At 43.4% G+C, this 14,197-nt stretch overlaps 1 protein-coding gene across 2 annotated transcripts in view; it reads left to right on the forward strand.

The window, feature by feature from the left end:
• RAB31 (RAB31, member RAS oncogene family) overlaps positions 1-14,197 on the forward strand; it is a 134,484-nt gene that overhangs the window by 114,602 nt on the left and 5,685 nt on the right. For both annotated transcript variants that reach the window (XM_025215966.1, XM_025215967.1), the window contains one exon: positions 4,741-4,850. In XM_025215966.1, the coding sequence (XP_025071751.1) occupies positions 4,741-4,850 (110 nt within the window). The remainder of the gene's footprint in view (positions 1-4,740; positions 4,851-14,197) is intronic.

Raw genomic sequence — 14,197 nt, forward strand, 5'->3', positions numbered from 1 at the left:
GGATGCTGTGATGAACCCTTAACCATTGTTCAAATGTTGCCCATACCCCCTCTGACTCGGTCTCTTGCCTCAGCATTCCCTAACCCGGCAACCGACGAGTTTTAGTCAAGTTTAAATAGGCCTCCCATAGTGGGACCGGGGAATGTACAGCCCGAGATGCCTATTAAACTTAGAGGTGTGTGTGTGTCTGGGGGGGAAAAGTCCTTTGTAAATCCAGATTAGAACTGGTCTGATAAATGCTGAGCTGGGTGTGTGTGAACATGGGTTGATTAACATTTGGAGCACAGATTCCCCATCATGCAGTGCTCCCCTGCTTCTCAGGTCCCAGAATTCACTGCAGTCTCTGCTTCAGGCTTTCTGTTCTCCATCTCTCATGTAAATGAATGGTCATCTGGTTCCATCTCTGATGCAAATGAGACCTAGGGCAGTTGTTTCACTCTTGTCACCCTTATCTGGAGGGTCTTAGGTGTGTCTCTCACTGCATCTTAATCAGTCTCATTTATGTAGAGAAGGGGAGGGAGGGGGAATTCTTTGTGAGTCAGACAGACTGTGTCCTGTGCCAGGGTTCCCAAGAACACAGAGCTGAGACTAACAGAGTATAAATGATTTTAGAAGAGAGACATATCATCAGCTTATCGCATTCATTACACTGAATGGGAATTTATGTCAGTGAGTCTCAAGCAGGATGTCACAGCACCCCAGTATGCTGTGAGATCCTTTTAAGAGTGCTGCAGGTTACAATGAAATATTAACACTGTTGAATGTACAGACACTGACATGTGATTCACAAGATAAACCCAGGGATTTCAAATAAGAATCCTTAGTGACATCTTCTGAGGACTGCCTTGATTGTAAAATGGTTAAGAACCACTAACTTAAGTGTTCAGGGATTTTAAAAATGTACCTGGTACAGGCAAACATGAATAAGGTGCTGTTTATACATAGGGAACTACTTAAATCATGGTGACACAAAGGGTTTTTTGCCACCTGCTCTTGGTGCACAGAGCTGATTTTGCAGGCATTTTGTGGCAGGCCTGCCCCTTGGCACTGACTGTCAGAGAGGCCATAGGCAGGGAGGGATGAGGGGACAGCCACCATCTTGATTGCTGGCTGCCCTTTGTGCTGCTCCACCCCTCTATGCTGATTGGCGAAGAGGCCTTGGAAGGAGGAGGAAGGACAAGGGAGCAGCCACCATCTTGTTTTGTGCCCTTTGTCGTCCGTGTCTCCTCCCCACCCTCCCCCCGGTTGGTGCCTTCCCCTCTCAGCAGCAAAGACCGCTGGCTCCCACTGGGGAGCCGACATTTAATTTTTATTACTTTTTTTGTTGTTGTTGTTATCGATTTTGTGGACAGGCCCAGATTTTTGCGGTCTCCACAAGATCTGCAAAACCACACATTAAGTAGGTCCATGTTTATACATGTTTCTGGCACCTCTATTTTTGTCCTTATAAATTTTTATACTAGCTATTTTGCTTTTCTTGGAGCAACAGGCATAGTTATGGCAAACATGAATGCAGGCAAAAGAGGACAGGCTGAACCAGGTTCTCTCCACTTGATTTTCTGTCACCTTTACCATAGGAATTAACTTGTTGACAAGGAATGACTGGGGAAATAGCAGGACTGACTTGCTTCCACTAGCAAAAGGCTAACCCTGTACCCACTGATAATTCTGACAGTGACCTCATCACCTTCCAGATCTCTTTTCAGATCTCTTAGGTATGTTAGCTGAATCAAGACAATCGAGATGTTCTGCTGTTCTTCTTATCACATGGCCATTGACTGTTGGGTTGGCACTCTGTGAAATAAATTCCTTCCCTCTGACATTCAGGGAATCTCTACTTTAGGATTGGAAATTTTGATTAAGAACATTAATCATAATGCTCCATTTTCTTATTGGCTCTAGAAATGTTTAAAGTTTGGTTTATTTTTACATCTCTACTCTGATAGGTGAATCAGAACCTTGGAGACACTAAGATCTAAAGGTAATTTCAACAAATGAACAGCTTTGTTCACTAGCAGCAAAACCATTATTAGAATTTTAGAGAAATTTAGAAACCAAAGGCTAGAACTTTCTATTGGTACTTAGGTTTTCTTCATTTACAAATTAATTACCAGCTGAAGTTTTGATTTACTGGAGTACTCCTTCAGTACCTGCTCAGGAAATCCAGTGCTACACATTTAAGTTACTGTAGGCTGTTGATCCTAAAAATTTTCTATTTTAAATAAGTATTTTAAAATATTTCAACTCAGACGTGATCTGTAGCATTTGAGGCTTCCTGTTTAGCTGGAAACAAATTAATGTCTTTCAAAAGACCTATTCCTCTGACCTTTTTTCAGGAGCTTAAGACCAAACCCTCTCAGTTCTTATCCCTTCTCCCTATTATTAACACTCTTAATTTAGATTTATTTGCTTCTTGGCTTAGTTAGCTGCTCTAAAGAAAAACTCTTGTGCTTTTCCTTTTGGGCTAAGTCAAGTAATCCAGATGTTCAACACAGATATTGACATGTAGACTCTTTTGAATCATAAAACAATAAACTAACTTAATTGCTACCCACAGGCAGTGGAAGTTTTGGCATTTCTTTTAGTGACATCAGAAGGACTTTTCAGAAGGAGCTAGTAAGTTTTACAGAGCTTCCTATGCATATAGACAAACAATACTTCCCAGCCCTTCCCTCCAATCTTGAAGATCGGGGTTTTTTTGTTGTTCATTTGTTTGTTTTGGGTTTTTTAAATCAACATACAGAAAGTTGAAGTCTTTACTAGCCAGTCCTATTTCTGAGAGTTCTTTCATCCTCATACTTTACAAGGTTATGTAAAAAAGTTAAGAGATGATACCAGGTTATAGACCTTAAGAGAAAAATGCTCATGAGCCAGCTCAGAATTGCATAAGGAGAGGATGCCTGGCTTCTGCAGTTATTCCTTCTGAAGTAGATTACATATATTGAGCCTTATTCAAGAAAGAAGTAAATACTGGAAACAGTGACTGGATCAAAAGACTGGTGCTGCAAACCCTAACTGTTGGAAACCAAACATATATCAGAATTAAAACTACCTCAGCTCTATGCCCTGCCTCATCTTACTCGAATAACTGTATTCTGATTTAAAATACAGACACCTTTCTAAACTCATGATAAAAACAAAATTATATGGTTGTGCTTTCTGCTTTGCACCTGCTGTTAAACTACAGTGCTCCAGGCTGGGGAGGTTATACAAGGGGTCACATAGCTACTTTAGGACTTTCTTCTGGGCAAGTGTTAGGGCAGATGCTACTGGTGACAGGGCAGATCTATTCCACATAGAACAGATTGGTGGCTGCATTGAACCACTGCAAGGAAAAATGCTTTGTTTCACGACTTGGTCTCAAAACTGTACTTTTACTGTGCACATAGACATTTAGGCCTATCTCAGCACTTTCTGATCTGTGCTTCGGTGAGGTAGAGTGACAGCTATCAACAGTGGGGGTCACAGTCAGTTGCAGTCTCTCCCACCTCTCTGCCACCTGGCCCACAGAATTTAGATCAGCAAGGGGTCTGTGTTATTATACTGGTAGAAAAAGTTAAGGTTCTTCAACGGCATGAAGACAGGGGACTGTGAAGTACGCTGAAGTGCACAATGAGCTCCTGTCCCCTATTTCCTCTCCTCTTGCAGCAGGAAGGAGAGGGAGATGTTCTGTCAGAATTTGTCATGATGTCCTGCTCACTTCAAACAGCCAGGCATGTGACCTTTCACAACACCCAGAAAAATATCCTGTTTGTGGGCCTTGGACAAAAACTGGTTGTAGACTGAATCGAGAGTCAGATGCTCCCTCTAATGTCTATGCATATCTGTCTGATGCAAGCAAAAATAGAGTGGCTGATGACAATTTTCTGCTTTCAAAGCCTTGTCTTGATGGCAGACCTAGGAATCCTTAAATAAATAATTATATGATACTTTGCTGCTTTAAGCATAGTGACCTACATAGAAGCCAAAAATATATATTATTCATTATTTTGTATAAAATAAGTATGTTAAAGCATTTGGGTCTAGGCAGAGTATATAATCTATTTTTTATGTTATTGTATTGTGAGGAAGTTTCAGATTTGTTGAGTTTATCTGATTGTAAGAGGCTGGCACTATTAATCCAAAACGACCCAACTTCCTGGTGGTATTTCTGCTCTGAAAAAATTGAGATTATTCTGTGACATGCTGACACAGGTAACTTAGTCCCACCTGGATGTAAGTCTTTGAGAGACAAAGGAACTAGAGAGTGGGCTGAGCAGCACTAAAGAAAGACCTGTAGGAGTAGCCATGGCTGAGTCAGTGCAGTACATTAAAACCTATCAATAATGATGTGTATTTAAGAATGCATATGCATTTGGAGGGAAATCAAGAACCAAGATCAATGTGATTATTTGAGCAAACATCAATTAATGTTATGGATCTAAGTTGTTATCTTCAGAATACCTTGTGAGAGAGATCTGGCCCCTTGTGTCCCTTAATATGCAAATTATTTAATGGGGTTTTTTTTTTACATCTTGGGACTGCAATCTTGAATTACATGGCTAAATTCATGTGGACTGCAGTGGATGCAGGAGTGGGATTTATAACAGATTTATCATTTTTGAAGCAAAGAACATGCCCACTTGGTAAGGATTAAGACTTGTGCAACTAAAACCTGGGAACAATGTAACGTAATAATGCTTTCAAAAATATATTTGTTTTGATAATCCTTTGTATAATTTAAAAACTTTTTTTTCTCAGGGAGGTACCTATGAAGGATGCCAAAGAATATGCAGAAACTATTGGTGCAATTGTTGTTGAAACCAGTGCAAAGAACGCAGTTAACATTGAGGAACTCTTTCAAGGAATCAGTAAGTACATTATCAGGTTTCTGGTGGATGTACTTGGAGTCCTCCTTCCTAAAACAGTTATCCATTTTGTCTGTGAAAATGTCTTTCTCCACTGAGAGGAAACAGCTTGCGCTAATTGAGCATACAGTTTAAAAATACAGAAGTAAGAGTGATTTTGAGTAGATTAGAATAAGGCAGAGCTTGGGTGGCTACTGTTATTTTCCTGTGCAGTTTTTATCATATAACTAAATCCTGTCTTACATCGTACCCACTATTCCAGGCCTGATGATCAGGGATCCTGGTTTTCCCTGACTAAAAAAATCACATTCTCAAATTAAAACCCCCAAAATCTACGATTAAAATGCAAGTCCCCTTACTCCCCCTGCTCCCTCCCCGCCAGCCCTGTCAGAGGGAGCTCCCAGCTGCCAGGACTATGGGGCCAGGGAACCCAGTCCACAGCCCCCTGCCCCTGGCAGGAGGTGGCAGATGCTGCACTGGAGCAGAGCCTGGCTCCTCGCCCACGCTGCCTGCAAGTCTGCCTTATGTGTGCGTGTGGGGGGGCTGGATCTCTGCCACTGCGTGATGCCATGGGCAAAGCGGGGCTGTGTGGGGAAGCTGCTTGCCGCTGCAAACACTGTGCCCCCTGCCTGTGCAGCAGCAGCAGCGGGGGCAGCAGTACAGGGTTGTGCCCCTCATTGCTGCTGCACGCTCAGGGGACACCTCACTAGGGCAGCATGGAGCTCGCAACGGCAAGCACCTTCCCCATGCAGCCCTACTCTGCCCTGCTGTTTCGTGTCACACACGCCAGGCTGCGGAGGTCCTGGGGGAAGGCAGCAGGGCAAGAGCCCAAGATCTGGGGGGCACTGGTCCCTCCTGTTCCTCAAGAGTGCGCACAGCGGCAAGGAGCCAGCCCCACCCCCTGCCCCCAGACAAGCCACCCATGGCTCTGTCCCACTCCCCACCAGGGTCCTGTGGCTATGCATTGTGGCCCTTAACCCCAAGCCTCACACACCTCCCAGCTGAGCAGCAGCTCCAGCCCCTGCCCTGCCCAACCCACTCCCTTCCTCCCTGTAGGGGCCTCAATCCCCCCACTCTCCTGCCAGACTTACTTGCAGGAGCTGCTCTCTGGGTTGCCTGGTGGCTATGTGCATATATATGCACATGGCGCCCCCTTCCTGACCACCCTCTTTCCGCTCCCTCTCATCCCCCTGCAGGCTGAAACTCTGCCAGCCTGCAGAAAGCTTTTGTAAAACTGCAAAATCCTCAGGTTTCTCCATTAAAATGAGAAATCTGTCTTTCCTCCGGTAAAGGAGAACACCCATGTTTTGCTCCATTTTTCCATTGGAAATGGAAAATCCAGATCCCTGCTGATGATCAATCTGTTATGTTGCTGGGAAGTTTTATACTGAGAAACATTCCTGGAGGACTCAAATAAATTAAATGTAGTCACTGTAGTGGTATCTAGCAAATGTTTTTTCTCCCCATCATCTCTTACAGGGCGAGAGATCAATTTTTCTAGGGAAGGAAAAGGAATGCTTCCTTTCCATTTTTCATTCTAGGCATTCTAGTCTCAGTACCTTAATGAAAACAGTGTAAAAAGCACATTCCAACCATCTTATCTTTCATCTACACTACAGCTTGTAAGCCACTTCCTTTTTCTCTTAAGTTCAACATGGCATGAACAGATTGTGAAATCTTTCCTTGCTTCTATCACATCATCTACATGGCCTGAGATGGTGCCTGTTTATATGTTATTTCAGACACACCTATCATGTGTCTGAAATTGAGAGCTAAGGTTTACAGTCTAATGCTTTTTTTTAACAAAAATAAAGTTACCAAATTTGTAATGCAGCTGGCTTGGGAAACCAGCCCTTACCCATTTTGATTTAGAGTCCACAACCAGCAATGGATGTTATAACAGTAGATGTAAATGTACACATACAAGAACTTACCCAGGTTGCAGAATTTAAATCTGAATAGTTGTTTTCTGCCTTTCATAGGTAATACTAAAATAAGTTGCAGACATTACCCTTAGTAATAGATATGTTTGATATGGAACATCAGTTAAATTGCAGTAAATTTTAACTAGTTACCAAGCAGATATTAAAGTCTACAACTAATTGTCTTTACACATAAAAACACATAGTCTCAGTGGACAAACTTGTGACCTTAGCAGAATTCACAAGAGTCGGTAAGATTGTAGTAATTTGTATATGGAAATTATGGTGCACTGAGAAAAGAATAAAGTTGCACAGTTGCTGTAAGCAATAGTGAACCAGGAAATGCTCATGACTGCAAATTACCATTTGAGATTGTGCAAGGGGAAACAGAATGCCTTTGACAGTGTCATTCTATGCATGCAGCACTGGAATCACGAAGTACTGAATTTCTGAGGATATATGTCCAAGTAATGTGGAATCAATGCTGCTTTTTCTGTGTGTGAGCACTGGCTGTGGCTGTGGGCTGTATGATTAACGTGGTGCCTTGAGGTCATGGTGTAGCACAGATTTCACTGTCAGATTGAATCATTGTTTTTGTGCATTTCAACCCTTCCTGTAGTGATATAGGCAGAGGAGCATGATATTGATCAAAATCCTCTTCTCTTAAGAGATGGCAGCTTCCATTTGTGAGGTGTGTCTAATAAATGCTGAATATTTTACAACCCACAACTGAAAAGATAATCCAGTATGTGAAAAATATCTCACATTTACATTCCTTACTGACATTGACTGACAATCATACGGCAAGCTAAAGGGACTGAATACATTTTAAGTTTGGCTGAACATGTGTTATCTAGTTGTGCCCACTTATTCCTATGTATTTTAATAGCTTTATAGCTGTTTTAAGCTGAGTGCCTCTTCCTGGAGAAAAATAAGCCTTTTAATGAACTAGGAGATTGTATAAAGAAAATAACTATTTAGAATACATAAAAAGCAGGGCTGTGTTTCTGAGACAGAGAAGTCTTGGGGTTACAAATGCATTGAACGAATATACAATTTTATTTTAATACATTTGTAAAAGGTTTTTAGGCAGTTTATCTCAGGATAACTGAAATGGTCCAAGTTGTATGTTAGTTGCATCACCTGACCGTTATCTAAAATCTCTCCTCGACATAGAAAAATGTAAGTCTGAAGGGAAGACTAGAATCAGTAGATACTGCTGAGATCTCAGTGAACAGGAAAGTTCTGACAAATGGTTCTCAGTTTACTGCAACAGGTAAAGCTAAGGAGGTTAAGAACACAGTAGGCAAAGCTGCTCTGTTTGTTCTGAAGAGTCTGCACTGACTTGCATAACCCAGATACTTTGCTGTAGAAGTGTAACCAGTAATTCAGAGACCTGGACAGAGATGTTGCCAAGCACTGGAGAGTGGGGATGGGGTGTGTAGAGATACCGAGAATGAGGGTGCTGCTGGCTCCCTCTCTAACTTGGTGCCCAGGAATGGTACCTCACTCAGCCCACCCTAGTTATGTAAAGCTTTGCAGGATTAAGTTCTTTAACTCCCCTCCCCCTCAATTCCCCACACACAGATCATAGGAAAGTAGGGCTGGAAGGACCCTACAAGGTCATCTAATTCAGCCCATTGCTCAAGACAGGATCATCCTTGACTAGGGGTGTGCCAACAGACATTTTGAGAGTCAATATCGATAGCTGATTTTTAAGAAGGCATATCAGCCGATACCGATCCGATTTCTGATATAGCAGAGTCCAGCTGGTAAGTTTGTTGCGGTGAAATGGGAGGTGGAGGGAAGGGGCATGGGGGGGCAGATCAATGCCCCCATCAGTGAGGAAGGGAGTGGCCAGCTGGAGTAGGCCAGGCATGGGACAGAGCTGCAGCTCGTCTGGGGGCTGTGGGGAGGGGGGGCAGCTCCCACCGCTGCACGCCACTTGTCTGGCAGCTTGTCCCACCGCTGCATGTCATTTGTCTAGCGGCTTTTTTCCCTGCTGCTCCCGCCCCTTGGCAGGGGGGGAGGGGTGTGCCCCTGGACCTGCACAGGGTATGGGGCAGGGCGGCTGCAACTGTGGGCTGGGGCCGAGTGGTGGGAGCAGTGGCGAAATGAGCCACTGGACGAGTGGCACGCAGCAGTGGAAGCCCCCCCCTGCCCCTCCCTGGATGAGCCACATCTCCATCCTATGCCTGACCTGCCCTGGCTGGCCACCTACCCTAGCACTGGCCCCACTCCCTCCCTCACTGTGGGTGGCATTGATCTGCGCCCCCAGGCCCCTTCTCTTCCCTCCCCCTCCCTTTCCACCTCCCCTTCCACCACACCAGACTAACCAGCTAGATGCAGCTCTCCAAGCTGCCGGGCTTGTGCTCTTTGCTGCTTGTGTGCTGCGCTGTGGCCATGTGCACGCACGAGCATTTATTGGCCAAATTATCGACTACTTCAGGCCTATTTCCAATATAGTCAATTTTCTTTATATTGGTGCCGATCTGATATTGGACTGATTTATCAATGCACCTCTATCCCTGACTAAACCATTCCAGTCAGCATCTGTCTGACCTGCTCTTGAAAACTTTCAAGGATGCAAATTCCACTTATCTAAGTAGCCTGTTCCAATGCTTGACCACCCTCCTAGTCAGAAAGTTCCTTCTGATCTGCAACCTAAATTTCCTCTGCTGCAGCTTGAAGCGATTGCTCCTAGTTCTGTCTCCCACAGCCACAGTGAAAAGCCCATCTCCATCCACTCTATAATCATCCTCAGAGTCAATCTGAGCAGGGTGCAGGACCTGGGGTAAATCAGCCCATGCAGGGCTCTGCTCCAATCCTATCCACCCTGGACCTGAAGAAGCTGCCGCTTCTATCAACAGTGCAGGGGAAGGAGGGGGTAGCGAGCAGCTGGACTTGAAGGAAGTGGTGGTGACACAGAGTCACCATGGCTGCTCCACCCAGCTCCATAGGGCCCCCCAACACGTGGGCCCAGAGCAGTCACCCTGATTTGCCCCCCCCCCGGCGGGGGGGGGTCCTTTAGGTATTTGATCGTCCTTTAGGTATTTAAAGACATCAAATCCTCACTTCATCTTCTCTCCTCCAAACTAAATAATACTAGTTCTTTCAGCCTTTCCTCATAAGTCTTGCCCCCCAGACCCCTAATATTTGTTGCTATGTTCTGGACTCTTTCCAAACTGTTCACATCCTTCTTGAAGTGTGGGGTCCAAAACTGGACACGGGACTCCAAATGAGGTCTCACCAATGGTGAATAGGAGCGGAAGCATCACTTCTGTTGATTTGCAAGTGACACTCCTGTTAATATGACCAATATTCTGTTGGCTTTTTTTGCAATAAAAACATGCTGTTGGGTTATGTTCAGCTTATGGGCTACTGTAACCCCCAGGTCCTTCTTTGCAGTCCTGCAGCCTAGATAGCCATTCCCCATTTTTTTTGTGCATGCATTTTATTCTGTCCTTAAATGTAGGAATTTGCACTTGCCCTTGTTGAATCATATCCAATTGATTACAGACCATTTCTCCAGCCTATACGGGTCATTCTGGATCCTAGCCATGATCATTTGTGGAATATCAAGGGGTATACAGAGTCCCTGCCAACCTTTGTGCCAGACCACTGAGGTTCTGCAACTATTTGCTGCAGCTTTTATTTGAAAGGGTGCTGTTTCTCCAATCATCTCTGTGGGACTGCTGATGAGGTCCAGCTAATCAGAGAAGTGGCACCCTGTAAAGCAATGGTAAAGAGCTATATGGCTGGTGCTTAATTCAGCAGCCTACCTGATATAAATGATCTGGGTTCTACTGCATAACTCCATCATCTGTTGTCCCTGTGTGATTTCACACTGAAATTCGGTAAACTTGGCCTTATAACATTAGGCCCTGCTTGACTAAATATTTCAGAATTACTGTGATTACAGGATGTAAATTGGTCTTTTTCCTTGAATTGTACACTGAGAGAAGTTCTGCTGAAGTATACAATGGTAATTTTGACATATTAAGGAGTGGAAGATAGGGTGTTTCATATAAATGCTTGATTAAATTTAAACAGATGGAAATAGTAGGTGTAAATTTTGTTTTATAACTGAGTGGTATATGTAAGGTCATATGCTGTTGACTGAACTTCTGTTCCCTCTCATGTGATTGATGTATACAGTAGCTTCTTACAATATGCCTCTTGTTTCCATTCCTCCAAAGATACTGATTTATTAAAACTGTACCCACAGACACTAACCATAACATTGTAAATAGCTTGCACAAGAAAAAAACCTCACAAATTCTACATTTTTTATGTGCATTTTTTTGTGCATTTACTGTCCTACTCATTGGAATGACTGTGACGGCATCTCACCCAACTAGTTTTTAATGATCAAGGTGATTTCCAAACATCCTGTAATTGTGCAGCACTCACACCCTGGTAATTTTGCAATGCCCATTAATGTATTTATGTAAATAAAATGGTCCCTTGGTACAATGTACAAGGTTGTACACACCCTCCTGTTTCTTTTTTTATATGTGCTCCAGATACAGCACAGAGTTAGTACCGATTACTTTAGTTATTCCTGGTAAATGACAGGATTTAACCTTCCACCTCCCTGATCAACACTTCATGCTTCAGTGGGGCCAGAGTTTAACACAAAATGACACACATTAACAACCAAAGAAAAAATAAATTTAACCACAATATAAGTAGAGGCCTAAACAAAAATACACAGTGGTTTAACATTATGTGTTTGCAAATTTGGGGGCTGCTGGTTTTTGAGAACGAGCCATTCCCAGATCAGGTAGATCCTGTCAATGGTATCATGAAAATTGACAGAAGAACATCCTGGCTGATTTCAAAAGCAGCAAAATAAGGGAAGGACTAAAGTGCAGTGAAATGTCTCAGGTACACTGCTTACTTCAGATTGGGGCCCCAGCCTTTGAAGAATCATTTGGTGAAAAGCGCTTTGCTTTCTCAGGCCTTACAGATAGAATTTTTAAAAGAGTATTATATAGATAATTGTTTTAAAATGAAGTTGCTTCCTGAGCTATGCTTCCTAATTGGAAGAAAGAGTTTGTATCTCAGGATAGAGCCTTTCATGTGGGGAAGGCTCAGTCATAAATATGTGAAGCTATCGATTTCCTGACACTTGGCCAGCTACTCTCATATTGAATATTTAATGTAATGCAAATATTTGCTTCCTAGAAACATTGCAATGGTTGTGGTGGGGAGCTAAAAAGTAAAAGTCTATGCTAGGAATAGTTGAATGGAATGTTTTAAATTAGCCTTATTTGGCAATATGCACACAATTATTCTAGAGGAGGCCCAACCAGTGCCGAATAGAGGCACTACCACCTACCATACCTTACTTCTGTAGATGCGGCCCAAAATCTCATTTGCCTCTTTGCAGCATCACATCTTTTGCTCATATTGAATCTGTGATCTATCAGGACCCCAAAATTTTGCTATTGATCAGCTGGGCAGGATTTCATGCTGAATACTTTCTGTTTTTTTCTGGATGTGATGTGAGAGAAGTAAAGATATCCTGCTACAGTTCCAAAGATGTAAGGTTAAGGGCTGTTCCAGACTTGGGCTGCAAGCTGCCCCCAGGTGACCCTGCTATAAATGAGGGTCTCTAGTGAGAATGGAAAATCAAAGGTGGCCAGATATCATGCTAGCCATATTACTCCCTTGCCTCTGCCACTAGATATAGAAACTGATATACCGTTACCATGCTACCCCTGTTGGCTGCTTAGTTTGGATGGACTTTTGACTTGACAGTAATCTTCAGTTCTCCGATGTATCAAGTCTTAGCAGGGTTGAGGCCTTTATCTGCATAATTGAAAGAACACGTAAGAAACAACTGTGGAAATCCTTCAGTGGAAAGGGAGAAATCTAGGTTGTAATTGTGTTCCCCTCCTCACCCCCATCCCTCTAATGTTAGTCCCTCGCTCAACCGATATGTATTTCCCTACTGGCTTTGTCATCTTTTTTTTTTCGGATTCACAATCCTAAACATCTATTAATAATAGTCAATCTATTTAGACTGTAACCTACTCAAGGGGACCAGAGAAGGCTTTTAGGTTCTCTGAAACTGCTATATTATATGTGAATGTTAAATACTTTAGTTGTTGTTATTTAAAGTCATTTAATTGCTCTGGTATGACCAGGAGAAATGTGAAAAGGGGAGAATGTAGTTTTGACTTAGGAAAACAATTCAACTAAAAACCCCTAGGGTATGAGAGAATAAGGTGACATTCCTACAAGCTTTGAAAGATACCGTGCAAGACGCACAAAAAAAACAATACTACACTAGTGCATGAGGTTAGCCTGAGCTCTGTCTTATTCTAGACCCCATTGTTTCAATGTTAGTTATTCCCGATAAGTCTGCAGCAGTAATGGCCACATATTATTAGGTGTATTATGTATGACCCAAGTAAAGAAGGCCAACAAAACAGAAGACAGGACAGGGTGACACCTTACAGAATAACACAGCAGTGCTCAACCTCAAGCCCACAGGCCAGATCCTGCCCACTGAGCCATGTCATCTAGCCTGTGGGGCTCCCCAGGGATCCGGAAATTTGGCATCAAGGGAGTGGTGGCAGCATTTATTGGCAATGAATACTTCCACTGCTCCCCTGCTGCCAAATTTCCAGACCTGTGGGGAGCCCTACAGGGTGAGGAATAAGCCAGATTACTTCACCCTGTGCATCAGATCAGTCTGCAGCTGGACCCACATCATGAGGCTGAGCTGCCGCACGGGTCTTTCTGTGGCTGGATCTGGCGCATAGGGGCTGTCTTTGGCTAGATCAGATGCATAGGATTGGGTTGACATGTGGGGCCAGCCCCACACACTGGATTGCACCCATGGACCTACCCTGCACAGGTTCCGACCTGTGGACCCAGACCCAGGCCACTTGTCCAGCTCATGGGGCCAGATGGGTTGAGCACCACTAGACTAACTTGATCAGAAATGCATAAGCTTTTGTATGCAACAGCATACTTGGTCAGATGTTATGACTGGACTTGCCACTACAGGGCAGAAAAGGTATATAGGGGGGAGATTTAGAAGAGTAGTCCTTTCTCTCTGTGTTATCATGATACCCCTCCACCCCCACTAAGGATGTAGTTCGTTCACATAAGTTTGAATGACATTCCCACATCCTGATGTACGAGTTAGGACCCATGGCCTGACAAGCCAGCCCATCAACTGGGCAAATTAGGGAAGCAAGATCTGGAGGAGAGGACTCAATTAAAGTAATCATTTTGTTGCTTTTTTGAGTTAGTTTGCTTTTTTATAGTGCCTGTAGGTTTTGGAGAGTTCATGGGTAGAAGAAACACTAGTATGGGATACGTAGGCAATTTAAGGTTTTGCTCAGCTTGACCTGATGTATTCAACTGGAATTATTCTTAGGAGTTCTCAATAAAAAGGTTTTTTCCTGC

This window comes from Alligator sinensis, unplaced genomic scaffold, assembly GCF_000455745.1.
Source record: "Alligator sinensis unplaced genomic scaffold, ASM45574v1 scaffold1201_1, whole genome shotgun sequence".
Lineage (NCBI taxonomy): Eukaryota > Metazoa > Chordata > Crocodylia > Alligatoridae > Alligator > Alligator sinensis.